The 19,875-nt window shown below is 40.2% G+C and overlaps 1 protein-coding gene across 1 annotated transcript in view; it reads right to left on the bottom strand.

Annotated features, from left to right (window-relative positions):
• The window catches only part of LOC112237056 (mucin-2-like), a 34,941-nt gene extending 15,275 nt beyond the window's left edge, over nucleotides 1-19,666 (bottom strand). Inside the window, exons 1-26 of the mRNA XM_042327631.1 lie at nucleotides 19,576-19,666; nucleotides 18,935-19,208; nucleotides 17,412-17,526; nucleotides 17,041-17,131; nucleotides 16,478-16,617; nucleotides 15,664-15,880; nucleotides 15,318-15,443; nucleotides 13,938-14,052; nucleotides 13,409-13,559; nucleotides 13,176-13,289; nucleotides 12,583-12,649; nucleotides 11,600-11,737; nucleotides 8,632-8,796; nucleotides 8,343-8,437; nucleotides 8,019-8,145; nucleotides 6,283-6,538; nucleotides 6,015-6,070; nucleotides 4,782-4,873; nucleotides 4,546-4,697; nucleotides 4,160-4,298; nucleotides 3,859-3,969; nucleotides 3,025-3,204; nucleotides 2,534-2,773; nucleotides 2,102-2,258; nucleotides 1,592-1,720; nucleotides 1-1,430 (exon numbers count right to left, since the gene is read on the bottom strand). The exon at nucleotides 1-1,430 is cut by the window's left edge and continues 87 nt beyond it. Coding sequence (XP_042183565.1) covers nucleotides 1-1,430; nucleotides 1,592-1,720; nucleotides 2,102-2,258; nucleotides 2,534-2,773; nucleotides 3,025-3,204; nucleotides 3,859-3,969; nucleotides 4,160-4,298; nucleotides 4,546-4,697; nucleotides 4,782-4,873; nucleotides 6,015-6,070; nucleotides 6,283-6,538; nucleotides 8,019-8,145; nucleotides 8,343-8,437; nucleotides 8,632-8,796; nucleotides 11,600-11,737; nucleotides 12,583-12,649; nucleotides 13,176-13,289; nucleotides 13,409-13,559; nucleotides 13,938-14,052; nucleotides 15,318-15,443; nucleotides 15,664-15,880; nucleotides 16,478-16,617; nucleotides 17,041-17,131; nucleotides 17,412-17,526; nucleotides 18,935-19,208; nucleotides 19,576-19,651 — 4,953 coding nt within the window. The 5' untranslated portion in view covers nucleotides 19,652-19,666. The remainder of the gene's footprint in view (nucleotides 1,431-1,591; nucleotides 1,721-2,101; nucleotides 2,259-2,533; nucleotides 2,774-3,024; nucleotides 3,205-3,858; nucleotides 3,970-4,159; nucleotides 4,299-4,545; nucleotides 4,698-4,781; nucleotides 4,874-6,014; nucleotides 6,071-6,282; nucleotides 6,539-8,018; nucleotides 8,146-8,342; nucleotides 8,438-8,631; nucleotides 8,797-11,599; nucleotides 11,738-12,582; nucleotides 12,650-13,175; nucleotides 13,290-13,408; nucleotides 13,560-13,937; nucleotides 14,053-15,317; nucleotides 15,444-15,663; nucleotides 15,881-16,477; nucleotides 16,618-17,040; nucleotides 17,132-17,411; nucleotides 17,527-18,934; nucleotides 19,209-19,575) is intronic.
• Between the last annotated feature and the right edge of the window lie 209 nt (nucleotides 19,667-19,875).

The following is a 19,875-nucleotide window of genomic DNA, read 5'->3' as shown; positions in this document are numbered from 1 at the left end:
TGTTGTTGGTGGTGGTGTTGTTGGTGCTGGTGTTGTTGTTGAAGGAGTTGGTGTTGTTGTTGTTGTTGTTGGTGGTGTTGTTGATGTTGCTATTGGTGTTGTTGTTGGTGGTATTGGTGTTGTTGTTGTTGTTGTTGGTGTTGGTTGTATTGGTGTTGTTGTTGTTGGTGTTGGTGGTGTTGTTGTTGGTGGTGTTGTTGTTGTTGTTGTTGATGGTGTTGGTGGTGTGGTTGTTGGTGGTGTTGTTGTTGTTGGTGTTGTTGTTGGTATTGGTGTGGTTGTTGTTGGTGGTGGTATTGGTGTTGTTGTTGTTGTTGTTGGTATTGGTGTTGTTGTTGGTGGTATTGGTGTTGTTGTTGTTGGTGGAATTGGTGTGGTTGTTGGTGGTGTTGTTGGTGTTGTTGTTGGTATTGGTGTTGTTGTTGATGGTGTTGGTGGTGTTGTTGTTGGTGGTGTTGTTGTTGTTGTTGTTGATGGTGTTGGTGGTGTGGTTGTTGGTGGTGTTGTTGTTGTTGGTGTTGTTGTTGGTATTGGTGTTGTTGTTGTTGTTGGTGTTGGTGGTATTGGTGTTGTTGTTGTTGGTGATATTGGTGTTGTTGTTGGTATTGGCGTTGTTGCTGTTGGTATTGTTGTTGTTGTTGTTGTTGTTGATGGTGTTGGTGGTGTGGTTGTTGGTGGTGTTGTTGTTGTTGGTGTTATTGTTGTTGTTGTTGTTGTTGATTGTATTGGTGGTGTTGTTGTTGGTATTGGTGTTGTTGTTGTTGGTGTTGTTGTTGTTGTTGATGGTGTTGGTGGTGTGGTTGTTGTTGGTGTTGTTGTTGTTGGTGTTGTTGTTGGTATTGGTGTTGTTGTTGTTGTTGGTGTTGGTGGTATTGGTGTTGTTGTTGTTGGTGGTATTGGTGTGGTTGTTGTTGGTGGTATTGGTGTGGTTGTTGGTGTTGTTGTTGTTGTTGTTGTTGTTGTTGTGGTTGATGGTGTTGGTGGTATTGGTGTTGTTGTTGTTGGTGGTGGAATTGGTGTGGTTGTTGGTGTTGTTGTTGTTGGTATTGGTGTGGTTGTTGTTGGTGGTAGTGTTGTTGTTGGTGGTATTGGTGATGTTGTTGTTGGTATTTTTGTGGTTGCTGTTGGTGGCATTGGTGTGGTTGTTGTTGGCTTTGGTGTGGTTGTTGTTGTTGGTGGCATTGGTGTTGTTGTTGTTGGTGGTGGTGTGGTTGTTGGTGGTGTTTGTGTTGTTGTTGGTGGCATTGGTGTTGTTGTTGGAGGTTCTGTTGTCAATGTGGTAGTTGTTGGTGTCCACTGTGTTGTTGTTGGTGTTGGTGTGGTTGTCTGGGGGGTTGTTGTTGATGGGCCTGTTGGTGGGCATTCCTCAACACACTCCCCGGTCTCTTCATCAAATATTGGCCTATCTGGAGGGCATTGTGGGTAACAACCTAAAAAGAAGACCTTGTGATTTAGTTGTTTTGATTGAGTTATTACATGTAATGAAGTTGAGGTTAAGAAAAACAAATGGATATTTTGCAAAGAAGGGCACGTGCATATGGAACAAACATGCAGGCTGATGCCAATCAAATCAAATAGCATGCTGCCTCACCTTCCAGATTGGGAAGAGGGTTGTCACAGGTCCCATTTGGATTCAGACAGGTCTTGAAGCAAGGTGTGTGGCAAGGGCTGTAATGCCATTCACATTCACCTGGATCGTTGTAGTAGTCACAGAACACAGCTACAAAAGGGAAGACGTACAGGTTCATACACTGAATACACATTGCCCTCAGCAAATGGCACCCTATTCCATATGAAGTGCATTACTTTTTATCAGAACCCTATGTACCCTGGTCAAAATCATCCACTGTAATGTTACACATTAAGATATCTATTTAAACCAACCAGCTAAAATATACTTTAGATCCACATCCTCACATTGTCACCATGTTTGGGTTCTTTCAACAGCATATTCATTTACTTAGCATTGTAAATTCTAATCATTCAAATTACACCAGACATGCCAAATCATTTCAATGCCAAGCCTGACAGTCAAACAGTGGAAGTGTGTGACCTTTGGGACACAAGCATAATGAACCCCAAAGAAATGTGTTGTACTTACGACAAATTTCTGGTGTTCTCCATGCAACACAGACTCCAGCTTCGGTGCAGGCCTGGGCGTAGGCTGCTACAGCTGTACAGAAACACTCACAGTCTCCGCCAGTATCACAGGCACAGGAGTCTTTCACACAGTTCTCAAAGTACAGACTAGGGTCTACCTGTAAAACACATACAGAGAGAACACACATGATGCACTAATACTGTATTATTATTTTTTTGTTTCTTAGAGAATTATTCAAAACACATATAACAACAGACATGTTCATGAATAAAATCATCGAGGATGACAAGAAAGTCAATGTTTAAAACGATTTGGGTGTATTTTTTGGTTCAGAAGTTTGACTGTCCACCATCCTATCAGTGTTCTGTCTGAACCTTTCACCTGGTTTCTAGCTGTACGGTTTATACATAGCAATCTGTTTCAGCACTGTACCTTCTTGTGACACAGTTGGAAAGTCTTTCCGGTGATGATGCTGCACTGCATCTTAGCCCAGTTGTGACGGTTGGGTCTGGCTCCACATGGGTCCACGTTGCTTTCTGCATCGGGACAAGTGCTTGACACTTTCCAGCTGTTAGCAAACTCCACAGGGCTGCTGACTATCATCTGACCTTGTGTGGTGAAGTCATCTCTGCCTTCTCCATTATAGTTCCCACACAGGCCGCACACTGCTCCCTATAGACACATAGAAACGATAAGGCAAACATAGTGGTACTGTACCAAATCAATCACTGTTAGCAATACAAAATGCACTCTGATGTCTGGTGTCTTGTTCATCTATTTTCAAGTCTATTTCATCACAGGCTCTCTATGTGAAACCTTACACTATGCTGTTAGCAAAACAAAATGCACTCTGATGTCTGATGTCTTGTTCATCTATTTCATCACAGGTTCTCTATGTGTTAACCCTTCAACACTAAACGTACACTATGCTGTGGCTCCAGGACGATGCGGACGGTAGTTTTACGGTCCCACAGCACTGCGATCCCGATGTCTGACTCAACAATCAGGTACAGACCGACTGTCCTCACTCGGTACTGGATCTGAGAGCCCACTTCTAGGTCCACCACTTCATGGGTTCCCTTTGATAGCTTCAGCTCTGTTCTCTGTAAGGATAAGGATTTATCACTTCCTGTTCACAGACAATTAGGGCTGAAATGTTTTTCCCCAAAATCCCAGGTTTTCCAGAAATCCTTGTTGGAAGATTCAACGATTTCCTCCTTATTCCCTTGTAATTTCAGAACATTTGCAATTATGATTTCTGGAAAAACAGGGAATTTGGGGAAAGTTACCGGAATTTTGCAAAAATGTGACAGACAATACACTTTATAAAGCTTTATATGAAGAAAAAAATGTCTTGAATGTCGTACTGATTTTTGCAGTTAGTGGCTATTTGGAAGAAAGTTTTACTTGCAATGATTGTGATGGTGATTTAACCTCCTTTAGTTGAATTCACTAATTGTACTGTCTCTCTGAATAAGTCGCTCTGAATAAGAGCATTTGCTAAATAATGCAAAATGATATATTTTTTTGTATGCATGAATGTCAAACGATCTCTCATTATGATCCAACGGGTATAGAAAGGAGAATGGCTCAATATAAAGCCTGGAGTGGAGTAAATGGAATGGTATCAAACACATCAAAACCAGTCATGCATTTGATGCCATTCAATTCATTCCGTTCCAGCCATTACTATGAGCCCATCCTTCCCATTGAAGGTGCCACCAGCCTGTTGGAGTGTATCACTTGTCCAGTCTTACCCCCAGTTGAACCCTGACAGACTTGGAGCAAGTGGTGCCTGTGGTTCCACACGGTATGTTCTCTGTGATCACCATGAATTTGTCCTGGACAGGCCGGTTCCCACATTTGTTCTTAACGAGAGACAGAGGGAGAGAGTACTTTAGAAACCAAATGAGACTTTTGACATTTAAATGATTAGTTGGTAATATAGAAGACAATAGCAGTACTATTATACAAACATGTTTTTTTGTATAAAAACACATCACAATTGAATTGAAATGTATTGCATTGTATTGAAATGTCCTGATAAGCATTAATTACCTGGACAGCCACATAGCCACATTTTCCTTGGAAGCCATACGTGCGCTCATCAAAGGTTTTGTAATGGCCACTGCCGTAGATGGTACAGGTTCCTGGGCACTTCTTATCTGTGCACTCCCATTTCCCACTCTTACAGGTGCTACATGTGTACAGTATGTGAGACACTAAGTCAACAATCCTCTTCAAATACAATCCTGATCACATTAGCTAGAGAGGATGAAGGAAGCCCTCATCTCGTGTCCTGAAATCTCATTCCATTTCATTTTCATCTCCATTCCTTTTTATATGGTATTGTATCATATAACGTCATATCATACCGCATAACCTCACATTGTATCGTTTTTGATCAGAAAGTAGCGTATAACCATAAAACCTGAATAACTCACCAAGTGTTACATCCGTTTGGGATCTGTTTTCCTGGGGCGTAGAGGAATCCGTCATGGCTGCATGGGCATTCATGTTTATTCACACACATGCCTTTCCCATCCTCCCACAGACTCGTGGGACACTTGCACCCAGACTCACACTCTGCGGAGAACTGTGGTCAAGGAGAGAGACGGGAATTAAATAAAGAAGTCAACCCTTAGTTCAGGTACTAATGGAAGTCAACAAGTCAACTCACACAGTCCATGAAATCCGGGTTCCTACAGCTCCGTGTACACTGTACTCCCAGGTCATTGGAGCAGTTCACGAACACCTTCGGCGACTGGCAGGCTGTAACAGAAGCAGTTTCATTATTATTACACAATAAGTTGTCAAATTAGATCTGGGTTCAAATAATATATTTCAAATACTTCCAGGGCCGGTTTAAAACAGATTTAAGCCTAGTCCTGGACTCAAGTAATTGAAATGATCTCTCATATAGTATTAGAACCCAAGTCTAGGTACAATACTGTATACATCAGAGGATTAATGGGATATGAATAGCAAGGGGACACAGAAAGGCTACTTACTACTCTCTGAACGGGGGACACAGAAAGGGGACACAGAAAGGCTACTTACTACTCTCTGAACGGGGGACACAGAAAGGGGACACAGAAAGGCTACTTACTACTCTCTGAACGGGGGACACAGAAAGGCTACTTACTACTCTCTGAACGGGGGACACAGAAAGGCTACTTACTACTCTCTGAACGGGGGACACAGAAAGGCTACTTACTACTCTGAACGGGGGACACAGAAAGGCTACTTACTACTCTCTGAACGGGGACACAGAAAGGCTACTTACTACTCTGAACGGGGACACAGAAAGGCTACTTACTACTCTCTGAACGGGGGACACAGAAAGGCTACTTACTACTCTCTGAATGGGGGACACAGAAAGGCTACTTACTACTCTCTGAACGGGGGACACAGAAAGGGGACACAGAAAGGCTACTTACTACTCTCTGAACGGGGGACACAGAAAGGCTACTTACTACTCTCTGAACGGGGGACACAGAAAGGCTACTTACTACTCTCTGAACGGGGGACACAGAAAGGCTACTTACTACTCTCTGAACGGGGGACACAGAAAGGGGACACAGAAAGGGGACACAGAAAGGCTACTTACTACTCTCTGAACGGGGACACAGAAAGGCTACTTACTACTCTCTGAACGGGGGACACAGAAAGGCTACTTACTACTCTCTGAACGAGGGACACAGAAAGGGGACACAGAAAGGCTACTTACTACTCTCTGAACGAGGGACACAGAAAGGGGACACAGAAAGGCTACTTACTACTCTCTGAACGAGGGACACAGAAAGGGGACACAGAAAGGCTACTTACTACTCTCTGAACGGGGGACACAGAAAGGCTACTTACTACTCTCTGAACGGGGGACACAGAAAGGGGACACAGAAAGGCTACTTACTACTCTCTGAACGCATCTTCCAGGAACGGCAGTGAAGCTTCCCATTGTTGCAGACACTAGAAGAACACACATGATGCCAAGAGATATTTCAATATTGGAGTAACATTGCAGTACTGTGTACTTTTTATACTAGCAGGTAATATGATAAATTTGCTGCTTTGGTAGGTAGGTAAATTAGGTAAATAAGTAGATGGGTAGGTAGGTAGGTAGGTAAGTAGTCACTTAAATAGGTAGCTAGACACTTTATTAGATGGAAACAGTCTCTTACCAGTGTTCCTCCTGAATGTTGATGGACTTCCCAGGCTTGATGTGGACCCCGTTGTGGAAGCAGGGGCATTTGTCCATGGGTACACAGGTGCCCCTGTCATCCATGTAAAGTCCGTCCGGGCAAGAACAACCATCCACGGGGAGGAAGTCGTTGGTACAACCCTGGCTTTTGCTGGCCAGGGAGCTACAGGTCAGCTGACATCTCTGGAGCTGGTCAGAGTAGGTTTGAGACGCTGGGCAGTTACCAATGTATTTGTCTGTTTGTAGGGAAATATGGAAAGTGTTGGATAAAGTTAAAATTGGCAGTGTTGGAAAACTTTACTAAAGGCTCTATTTTACTCCAGGAAGGAAGAGGATTAAGTAATTAAGTGTTGTTAACCTGTTTGGGATAGGGAGCGGTATTTTCACGTCCGGATGAAAAGCGTGCCCAAAGTAAACTGCCTGCTACTCAGGCTCAGAAGCTAGGATATGCATATAATTGGTAGATTTGGATAGAAAGCACTCTAAAGTTTCTAAAACTGTTAAACTAATGTCTGTGAGTGTAACAGAACTTATTTGGCAGGCGAAACCCCGAGGACAAACCATCCAGGAATTTTTGTTGTTGTTGAGGTGACCATGTTTTCAATTGGATTTCTATGGGAATCTACATTTCTGAGGGATCTGGTTGCAGTTCCTAGAGCTTCCACTAGATGTCAACAGTCTTTAGAAATTGGTTGATGTTTTTCCTTTGAGTAATGAAGAAGTATGGCTGTTCAGAACGAGGGTCGAGTCTGGTATACAGTTGTGTTTGGGGAGCGCGACCTGGCACTCGCTCCACTTTCATTTTTTATCCACTATTGAACATGGTTTATTCCGTATTAAATTTGATCAATTATTTACAGTATAAAGTACCTAAAGTTGTATTGGGAAAGTTGTTTGAAATGTTTGGACCAAGATTACAGGTAACTTATTCGATAATGTGTAGTCATATTGGGCGAGTTGGAACCAGTGTTTTTCTGAATCAATTGCGCAAAATAAATGGACATTTTGGAGAAATAACGACGAAAAAAAGGACCATTTGTGATGTTTCTCGGACATATTGGAGTGCCAACAGAAGAAGATCTTCAAAGGTAAGGCATGAATTATATCGTTATTTCTGAGTTTTGTGTCGCGCCTGGCGGGTTGAAATATGACTGTCATGTGTTTGTTTATTGGGGTTCTGTCCTCAGATAATAGCATGGTTTGCTTTCGCCGTAAAGCCTTTTTGAAATCTGACACAGTGTCTGGATTAACAAGAAGTTAAACTTTAATTTGGTGTATTACCTTGTGATAGTATGAAAGTTAAATATTTCAAATATTTCTTTTGAATTTCGCGCTCTGCAATTTCACTGGATGTTGTCGAAACGTTCTGCTAGCGGAAGCCCCAGCCATAACAGGTAAAAGTTGACATCACAATAAAATAAAAACTTTTGCAAACATACACAACCGTTTGACCGGGCACCGCAATTTCCACTGAGTAGGGGAATTTGTCAGGGTTACCCCATGTCTCCCCTACTTTTTGCAATGGCAGTGGAATCCGCCAAGGTTGTCCCCTGTCTCCCATACTTCTAGCGATGGCATTAGAACCATTTGCAGAATGCATATATTCTAATGAGAATATCAGTGAACATTTCATTAGTAGTCAGGAGAGGCCTATACTGTCATCTCCTTTCACCAATATACGACAAGACATAAATATGAGAAGTGTAAATCACTTACCACACACGTTCTCTCTCCAGCCCGACAGGACCACTCCCTTGGTAGCACAGTCTCGCACATAAGAGGAGAAGACGGCACACAGGCAGTCTTCACTCTTCTCACAGTTGCAGCTAGCATACGTGCATCGCTGCAGAAAATATCAAGTTTAAGTAAATGTTCCATACATAATAAATATATAACAAATCTCATTGGCCAGAGCTTTCGCATAACAAACAGTATTACAAACAGCAAGAAAGTTCAGGACAAATATGTATAATTGTGAGCATTCCAAACCAGATGTAACTCAATGAAATGTAACAGTTACAGTTATAGAAAATGTATTACCTTGTAGTAAAGCTCGGGGTCCACCATGGCATGGCACTTGGCAAAGGTGCTGTCAGAACTTCTTAGCATGGAGCACCAATGTTTAGCATAGTTCTCTGAGTAAACAGAACATAGTAAGAGTTCAAATATATCTGATACAGTATAAACTGCTGCTTCCTGCCTCGATTTGAATCCAACGACATGATACTGCGGTTGTTGACATAAACATTTATGAAATGCTTATGTTCTGCTTTTCATTGAGTTATGTAAGGGTTAACCTTCAATTAAAGAGTTAGTGAAGAGGGCTTACCATTCTCCACGCTGAGGGAACAGGGGTCGTCCAGCCTCTCCTCTCTGTCTCTGCAGGTAGGATTAGCCTTCCAGGAGTTCCCAAATGAAGAGGCTGTTCCCTCCACAATACCCTGGGGGGTCTTCATGTCATCAGACAGAACCTTGTTGAAGTTCCCACACAGACCTAGAAGAAATAGAAACATAAATCAACACCATATAAACCTTCACCAAACAGAAATCAACACCATATAAACCTACACCAAACAGTAATCAACACCATATAAACCTACACCAAACAGTAATCAACACCATATAAACCTACACCAAACAGTAATCAACACCATATAAACCTACACCAAACAGTAATCAACACCATATAAACCTACACCAAACAGTAATCAACACCATATAAACTATTACCAAACAGTAATCAACACCATATAAACCTACACCAAACAGAAATCAACACCATATAAACCTACACCAAACAGTAATCAACACCATATAAACCTACACCAAACAGTAATCAACACCATATAAACTATTACCAAACAGTAATCAACACCATATAAACCTACACCAAACAGTAATCAACACCATATAAACCTCCACCAAACAGAAATCAACACCATATAAACCTACACCAAACAGTAATCAACACCATATAAACCTACACCAAACAGTAATCAACACCATATAAACCTACACCAAACAGTAATCAACACCATATAAACTATTACCAAACAGTAATCAACACCATATAAACCTACACCAAACAGTAATCAACACCATATAAACTATTACCAAACAGTAATCAACACCATATAAACCTACACCAAACAGTAATCAACACCATATAAACCTTCACCAAACAGTAATCAACACCATATAAACCTACACCAAACAGTAATCAACACCATATAAACCTACACCAAACAGTAATCAACACCATATAAACCTACACCAAACAGTAATCAACACCATATAAACCTACACCAAACAGTAATCAACACCATATAAACCTACACCAAACAGTAATCAACACCATATAAACCTTCACCAAACAGTAATCAACACCATATAAACCTTCACCAAACAGTAATCAACACCATATAAACCTTCACCAAACAGTAATCAACACCATATAAACCTACACCAAACAGTAATCAACACCATATAAACGTACACCAAACAGTAATCAACACCATATAAACCTACACCAAACAGTAATCAACACCATATAAACCTACACCAAACAGTAATCAACACCATATAAACCTACACCAAACAGTAATCAACACCATATAAACCTACACCAAACAGAAATCAACACCATATAAACCTACACCAAACAGTAATCAACACCATATAAACCTACACCAAACAGTAATCAACACCATATAAACCTACACCAAACAGAAATCAACACCATATAAACCTACACCAAACAGTAATCAACACCATATAAACCTACACCAAACAGTAATCAACACCATATAAACCTACACCAAACAGTAATCAACACCATATAAACCTACACCAAACAGTAATCAACACCATATAAACCTACACCAAACAGAAATCAACACCATATAAACCTACACCAAACAGTAATCAACACCATATAAACCTACACCAAACAGTAATCAACACCATATAAACCTACACCAAACAGTAATCAACACCATATAAACCTACACCAAACAGTAATCAACACCATATAAACCTACACCAAACAGTAATCAACACCATATAAACCTACACCAAACAGAAATCAACACCATATAAACCTACACCAAACAGTAATCAACACCATATAAACCTACACCAAACAGTAATCAACACCATATAAACTATTACCAAACAGAAATCAACACCATATAAACCTACACCAAACAGTAATCAACACCATATAAACCTACACCAAACAGTAATCAACACCATATAAACTATTACCAAACAGAAATCAACACCATATAAACCTACACCAAACAGTAATCAACACCATATAAACCTACACCAAACAGTAATCAACACCATATAAACCTACACCAAACAGTAATCAACACCATATAAACCTACACCAAACAGTAATCAACACCATATAAACCTACACCAAACAGTAATCAACACCATATAAACTATTACCAAACAGAAATCAACACCATATAAACTATTACCAAACAGAAATCAACACCATATAAACCTACACCAAACAGTAATCAACACCATATAAACTATTACCAAACAGAAATCAACACCATATAAACCTACACCAAACAGTAATCAACACCATATAAACCTACACCAAACAGTAATCAACACCATATAAACCTACACCAAACAGTAATCAACACCATATAAACTATTACCAAACAGAAATCAACACCATATAAACTATTACCAAACAGAAATCAACACCATATAAACTATTACCAAACAGAAATCAACACCATATAAACCTACACCAAACAGTAATCAACACCATATAAACCTACACCAAACAGTAATCAACACCATATAAACTATTACCAAACAGTAATCAACACCATATAAACTATTACCAAACAGTAATCAACACCATATAAACCTACACCAAACAGTAATCAACACCATATAAACCTACACCAAACAGTAATCAACACCATATAAACTATTACCAAACAGTAATCAACACCATATGAAACTACACAAAACAGAAATCAACACCATATAAACCTACACCAAACAGTAATCAACACCATATAAACCTACACCAAACAGTAATCAACACCATATAAACCTACACCAAACAGAAATCAACAACATTTTTGTACTTTCTTGCTGTTTTTACTATTTTAATGAGCCTTGGTGATTAAGATTACCCATGTTTATTACATTTCATTACATTACATTTACATTTATTACAAGTAGAATTCAAACTCCTTACATAACTGATATCTGCTCACCTTCAGAGCTATATGCCTACAACTTGGGAGTTAACTTACCTTGTGTCTTGGTCTTGTAGCTCTCGTCCAGGGTGACATAGACCTGCATGATAGGGACCAGCTGGATCTGAACCTGCAGCCCAAAGCTGGTCTGGAGCATCATGTGGAAGGACGACGGCTTGAACACACTGATGTCAGCTATGGGAAGAAAAACAAATAGACTAATGACAGACGGGAACAAGACTGAAAGAGCTTCTGCTGAGACTGAGGTTGTCCTAATATAGACACCGTACACTAATGACAGACGGGAACAAGACTGAAAGAGCTTCTGCTGAGACAGAGGTTGTCCTAATATAGACACCGTACACTAATGTCAGCTGGGAACAAGACTGAAAGAGCTCCTGATGAGACAGAGGTTGTCCTGATATAGACACTGTACACTAATGTCAGCTTAGAACAAGACTGAAAGAGCTCCTGCTGAGACAGAGGTTGTCCTGATATAGACACCGTACACTAATGTCAGCTGGGAACAGAACGGGGGGTTTGGGGGTAATAATCATTCAATTAAACATGATTCATTTTTTATTAAAAAAAATCTATTTAATCACACTAAACCTTACTGTACTTATTACTGTGTCAATGGCTTTGGAAATACCATGTAATAATAAATAGATTTAGACAGTTGATATCTATACAGGCGAATGTTTCATTCTATGTTTCATTACATGTTACTGGTTGCACTTTCATAACTTAGAAAAGTGTGCATAATCTTTATTATAAACTGGGTGGTTCTAGCCCTCAATGCTGATTGGCTGACAGATGTGGTATATCAGACGGGGTGACAAACCATTTAGTTTTACTGCTCTAATTATGTTGGCAACCAGTTTATAACAGCAGTAAGGCACCTTGGGGGATTGTAGTATATGACCAATGTACCATTGGTAAGGGAAGTTGTGTCGTGCCCAAGAACAGCCATTAGCCATGGTATATTGGCCATATATCACACCCCCTCAGGCCTTATTGTTCATTATTCCATGTCCCACCTGTGTTGTAAGGCAGAGTGATCTGTGCATTGTGGCTGACTTTCCCATCGGCGGTAATCACCAAAGCCTGGAAAAGAAAACAACAGCCACAATCAACTAATCCTATTCAACACAAGACTAGCTGTGCAGTATATACATTTCACTTACATGTAAGTACTTATAGTCAGATCCAAAATGATTGGCACCTCTGTTTTCATTATTTTTCAATACCTCACCCTGCGAGAATAACAACACTGAGCCTTTCTCTACAAGGTTTTAGGAGATTGGAGAACACATTGGGAAGTATCTTAGACCATTCCTCCCATACAGACCAGTGGAAGCACAACAGCCCCATAACATCAAAGATCCACCACCATTTTATACAGCAGGAATCAGGCTCTGTTTTGCATATGATCCTCCTTTTTGACACCAAACCCACCATTGGTGTGTGTGGACAAAGAGCTTCATTTAATAGTCTTTCTTGCTCATCTTTATCAAGGATGCCTTTTAATTTGGACCTGACTGTAAATACACAGAGATACTGTATAATATACATGTGTATATGTTCAAGTGTATATGTCAAATCTCCGTCTTTTAATGAAGGAAATACTCACGTTGTTTCTATCATTGTTTAGCAAGACCACAACACTCTTGAGGCAAGTGTCAAACTTCTGTCTTATACAGGGAACCAGCTGGACCAGTACAGTGAACTTTGGACTGACTTCATCCTGAAACAGAGAAGGGAAAACAAAACAAAAATGATGAGAAAACGTTGTGACATATAAAATGTCATCCACTTCTCATCTAGATTGTCTCTCCAGAAAAGTATAGTGTAATTGTCAGTTACCTTGCTTTCCACCTTGGCTAAGGGGTAGTAACAGTCCCCATGGAAGGTGAACGCTTTCCCATCGAAGGTCGTCACGTGTGAACCCTCCTCAACGGCACATGTAGCAGGGCTGGGTAGACTTTTACAGGACCACTGACCATGATGACAGACACTGAATCACAGACACAGAACACATGATGAAGTCATTTACAGGACCACTGACCATGATGACAGACACTGAATCACAGACAGACACAGACACAGACACAGACACAGAACACATGATGAAGTCATTTACAGGATAAACCAAGTACCCGAAAGTTACGACGTCTGTCTTAATGTAACTTGTTATTTTAACAGTACAGTTACATTGAGCACTTTAAGTCTAAACCTGTGAACCCTCCTCAACGGCACATGTAGCAGGGCTGGGCAGACTTTTACAGGACCACTGACCATGATGACAGACACTGAATCACAGACACAGGAAAAATTATGAAGTAATTTACAGGACCAAGGATCATGGTGACAGACCCTGAAACCTTTGGCTCACCATTCCTCACGGTCCTGTCTGAATACTTCTCCAGAGTTGTAAACTTTGTCGTGTTTGCACTGACACTGGTCCTGAGTGACACACCCCCTCTTTGAGATGTCATCAAACACAGTCCCTACAGAGTGGTGAAAACAGACAACCTGTTACTAACACAGTCCCTACAGAGTGGTGAAAACAGACAACCTGTTACTAACGTCACCACAGTCCCTACAGAGTGGTGAAAACAGACAACGTGTTACTAACGTCACCAGTTCTCTATCATCATGAAATGTGTATTATGACTAAATATAAAATATCATCACTGTTATACTGATACATTGAGGTGTGTTCTAGATCTCTGTCATCACTGTTATACTGATACATTGAGGTGTGTTCTAGATCTCTATCATCACTGTTATACTGATACATTGAGGTGTGTTCTAGATCTCTATCATCACTGTTATACTGATACATTGAGGTGTGTTCTAGATCTCTGTCATCACTGTTATACTGATACATTGAGGTGTGTTCTAGATCTCTGTCATCACTGTTATACTGATACATTGAGGTGTGTTCTAGTTCTCTATCATCACTGTTATACTGATACATTGAGGTGTGTTCTAGATCTCTGTCAACACTGTTATACTGATACATTGAGGTGTGTTCTAGATCTCTGTCATCACTGTTATACTGATACATTGCGGTGTGATTTAGATCTCTATCATCACTGTTATACTGATACATTGAGGTGTGTTCTAGATCTCTATCATCACTGTTATACTGATACATTGAGGTGTGTTCTAGATCTCTGTCATCACTGTTATACTGATACATTGAGGTGTGTTCTAGATCTCTGTCATCACTGTTATACTGATACATTGAGGTGTGTTCTAGATCTCTATCATCACTGTTATACTGATACATTGCGGTGTGATTTAGATCTCTATCATCACTGTTATACTGATACATTGAGGTGTGTTCTAGATCTCTATCATCACTGTTATACTGATACATTGCGGTGTGTTCTAGATCTCTGTCATCACTGTTATACTGATACATTGAGGTGTGTTCTAGATCTCTGTCATCACTGTTATACTGATACATTGAGGTGTGTTCTAGATCTCTATCATCACTGTTATACTGATACATTGAGGTGTGTTCTAGATCTCTATCATCACTGTTATACTGATACATTGAGGTGTGTTCTAGATCTCTATCATCACTGTTATACTGATACATTGAGGTGTGATTTAGATCTCTATCATCACTGTTATACTGATACATTGAGGTGTGTTCTAGATCTCTATCATCACTGTTATACTGATACATTGAGGTGTGATTTAGATCTCTATCATCACTGTTATACTGATACATTGAGGTGTGTTCTGGTTAAAGGCTGACCGTGAGGGCAGAAGCAGCCGTCCATCAGGTGTTCTTCACACAGTGAGCTGGTGTCTGAGTGGGTACAGGTATCCATGCAGGGAGAGCCACTCTCCAGATAGACCATGTTGAACGGACACTGCTTGTCTAAGAAAACAAAGGAAATAAATTATAGTGCATTTCATTATTATATGTAAATGTGTATATCAATATTTTATTTAATTTTTTGAAGACATTTGTGTGATCTGAAGCTGACTATGGACAATAAAGAGTTATTTTTTGCATGTGACTTTTTTATCTACAACTCTACTGTCATCCAGTAAATGTGTTCCTGAACACCCAGACAGTTATTGAGATGTCCCATTACCACAGAAGGCTGTTGTTCTCCAGTGGGGTGGCTGTCCCCCGGCGTGGGAGCACTGTCTGGAGTACTCTGCCAGGGTGCTGCAGACACAGAAGCTATCAGAAGTGTTGCTGCAGCCACACAGGTCCTGAACACAGGCCTGGATGTAGGGCTCAGCGTTCACAACCGCACCACAGGAGCTCCACAACGGTGAGCGCAGGAGCTGGTCACACTGGGCATGCTGAGGAGGAATGAGGAGGAAGAGGAGGAAGAGGTGAATGAGGAGAAGGTATAGGTGAATGACGAGGGAGAGGTGGAGGAGGAAGAGGTAGAGGAGGAGGAGGAAGAGGTGGAGGAGGAGGGAGAGGAGGAGGAGGAGGAGTGGGAGAGGAGGAAGAGAAGGAGGAGGAGGAGTTAGAGGTGGAGGAGGAGGGAAAGGAGGAGGAAGTAGAGTTAGAGGTGGAGGAGGAGTGGAAGGAGGCGGAGGAGGAGGAAGGGAAGGAGGAGGAGGAGTGGGAGAGGAGGAAGAGGAGGAGGTGGTAGAGGTGGAAGAGGAGTGAGAGGAGGAGGAGGGGAAGGTGGAGGTGGAGGTGGAGAAGTTGAAGGGAGAAGAGGTGGAAGGGAGGGAGAGAAGGAGTAGGAGATGAGGAGGAGGAGGAGGAAAGGATGAGGAAGAGGGAGAAAAGAAGGAGAAGGAGGTTGTTAGTTGCAATAATAATATTATGCCAGATCTGAACTTAATTCGTTCCATATGGCAGTCAAATACATCAATAGAATGAAGTGAAGTGAAATACTGTAGTCTACTTGTCAGGCTGAACAGACTGGAGGTAGAACTTACAAACTCCTTGCATGTGTCCTCTTTAGGCTGAACGTCTGCAGGTTCATCTTCCTCTTCCTCTTCATAGGGGTCTTCACAATCCTCGTTGGGCCTGTGGACCTTCTGTCTGTTTCCAAACTCAATGGGGCTCACTTTACGACCTGCACGGAAATAAAACGATGTCATCCTTCATCAATAAGTGATTAGAAACGCATATAAATGTGTATAAATGTATATTAATGAACTTACAACCTGGGTGAAATTATGAAGATGTTACTTGATGTGAGAATATAAAACAGTCACTTAGAATATATTAATAAATAGCATGGTAATAATAACAACTAAATAAGTCATTATAAATATTTAGATAAATGCTTACAAAGTCGTTATAAGTGACTATACATGTAATAAATGATAATATTAGCCACTTGGAATATATTGATTTTACTTAACACCATAAAACCTTACAGGAATAAGCTATTATAAATACTTGTACATATTAATATAAATGATTGTGTTATAAATGACTATACATGTTATAATGTTCATGACTCGTGATGCTAATAATTCTTATAAATGCTCACCGTTATGAACAAACTCATTGTGGACTGGAAGGCCATTGAAGTCTCCACAGAGACCACAGGTACGGTTGGTATACTCCGTGTCCAGCTCCACCTAACGCAAACAGTGATGGGTCAACTATTTTCCAAGGTAGACTCAGAGAAATGCCGTTGCCACGAGCAGCAGCGCAGATGTTGAGATGAGATACAAGACTTCACGCTCACACAGTCACACACGTGGTATCAGTGCATGTGCACGGGTTCGTTTTACACTGTTCACTGTTTAATGACAGCAGTCAAATTCAGTGAACTTATTGATTCTTACAAAGCGAATAAATAAATACACTTCTGTATGCATTCTTCTAAGTAACGTTTTGATTCTTATAAAAGCTTACCATGACGGCATCTTCTCCGTTCCACATGACAACCAGGCCAACCTTGGAGTAGAGTTTGGTGTAAACTGCATTCCTCTCCAGTTGGACTCCTCCATTGTAGTACGGCAGAGTTACACTGGGAATAAAGACGGAGAACATAATTAATGATAGAGATGACATAGAAATGTAGCAACGTGTCAATTAACAACAAACAGACACAAAATACAGTTAAATCCTTTGAATTCAAAATGGAATCCCTGGAAATATGTCAGAGTACTGTCTCAGATGGGAATAGGTAACAGCATAATATAAATCCATTACTTTTTACAGAGAGGAAATGTTAGATAGATATATAGATAGATGGAGAGATAGATAGATAGATAGATAATAATAAAGCCCTTGAATTGAATTGATAGATAGATAGATAGATAGATAGATAGATAGATAGATAGATAGATAGATAGATAGATAGATAGATAGATAGATAGATAGATAGATAGATAGATAGATAGATAGATAGATAGATAGATAGATAGATAGATAGATAGATAGATAGATAGATAGATAGATAGATAGATAGATAGATAGATAGATAGATAGATAGATAGATTGATAGAATATTTAGAAACAAAGGCCGCCGTAGGCAGACATGGCTCTCAAGAGAAGACAGGCTATGTGCTCACTGCCCACAAAATGAGGTGGAAACTGAGCTGCACTTCCTAACCTCCTGCCCAATGTATGACCATATTAGAGAGACATATTTCCCTCAGATTACACAGATCCACAAAGAATTTGAAAACAAATCCAATTTTGATAAACTCCCATATCTACTGGGTGAAATTCCACAGTGTGCCATCAAAGCAGCAAGATTTGTGACCTGTTGCCACGAGAAAAGGGCAACCAGTGAAGAACAAACACCAATGTAAATACAACCCATATTTATGCTTATTTATTTTATCTTGTGTCCTCTAACCATTTGTACATTGTTAAAACACTGTATATGTATATAATATGACATTTGTAATGTCTTTATTGTTTTGAAACTTCTGTATGTGTAATGTTTACTGTTAATTTTTATTGTTTATTTCACTTTATATATTCACTTTATATATTATCTACCTCACTTGCTTTGGCAATGTTAACACGTTTCCCATGCCAATAAAGCCCTTGAATTGAATTGAATTGAATTGATAGATAGATAGATAGATAGATAGATAGATAGATAGATAGATAGATAGATAGATAGATAGATAGATAGATAGATAGATAGATAGATAGATAGATAGATAGATAGATAGATAGATAGATAGATAGATAGATAGATAGATAGATAGATAGATAGATAGATAGATAGATAGATAGATAGATAGATAGATAGATAGATAGATAGATAGATAGATAGATAGATATCAATACATTATTTTATTTTTTATGACAGTCTAATTGATTTTTTCATGGCTCACTTGAATAATGATGTCAATCTCAGTGTGACTTCCCTGATGAATTAGAGGACACCTAACATAAAACATTTGTGGAAAACTTACATTTCTCCATTGACCGCGACTTGAGTCTTGGTCAGGTGGAAGACCAGGTCGTTGATAGTGACCACTACGTGTTTGACCGTAGGGTTCCCCTCAGCCTCAGTAGCCTCGTTCCTCTTCAGGTGCACAGAGAACTCCTGGTAGGACTCAGAGTGGCAGTCGGAGGCCAGGTTGTATTCACACGTCCCTGGGAACTGGTACACGTCTCCATCGAAGGTCTTGAAGTGCTCTCTGCCCCAGGTGCTGCAGATGCTGTTCACATGGTTGGACTGGCGCGCTGAGGAGACGAAAACAGAAAGCGTTACCCACTTTAAATGTATGGAATCAGAAAGAGACACAATTTATAACTTTACTGTAAACTGTACATAACACAGCATGTATTTCAAAATATCCAATTGTATTGTGAATCAAGATATTTAAAAATATGACACTCCTAGACAGACGGCACTCAGATTTGCTGCAACCAAAATGGTCCATAATAACAAATGTGTCTGTTCTTGACTGACAGTTGACTTGAAATAGACAGAAACTTAATCTAACGCCATCTCTATACAGTATCTATTTCTATGTTTGACTGTTTGTCTTTGTCTGCATAGATCGAAATAAATCACTGCTATTTCCAAAATGATCGTGTATCGTCTTACCTTTCCTGGCTTTCACCTGGATGGCGCTCGTTAGTGGCAGAGCGAGAACACACAACCACAGAGTTGTCCACCCCATAGTTAGTGTCCAGGAGAAGTGGGCTTCAGGTAAAAGTGCAGAGTGCTGCTTGACGGCCTCCTTTATAATGGCATTGTTTAATCTGTGTCTGTCAGTTCACACCCATCAGAAGGAGGATGTCAGACATCTTTATTGAGACATGGTAAACATGTCTATTGACAGGGACAGATTACCGACTGGGTAATCAGATAACATAAGAACATGGCATAAGTCATTGCAAAATT

Source organism: Oncorhynchus tshawytscha, linkage group LG01, assembly GCF_018296145.1.
Source record: "Oncorhynchus tshawytscha isolate Ot180627B linkage group LG01, Otsh_v2.0, whole genome shotgun sequence".
NCBI lineage: Eukaryota > Metazoa > Chordata > Actinopteri > Salmoniformes > Salmonidae > Oncorhynchus > Oncorhynchus tshawytscha.
Note: the sequence above shows the minus strand (reverse complement) of the source record. Positions and strands in the feature narration are given on the sequence as shown.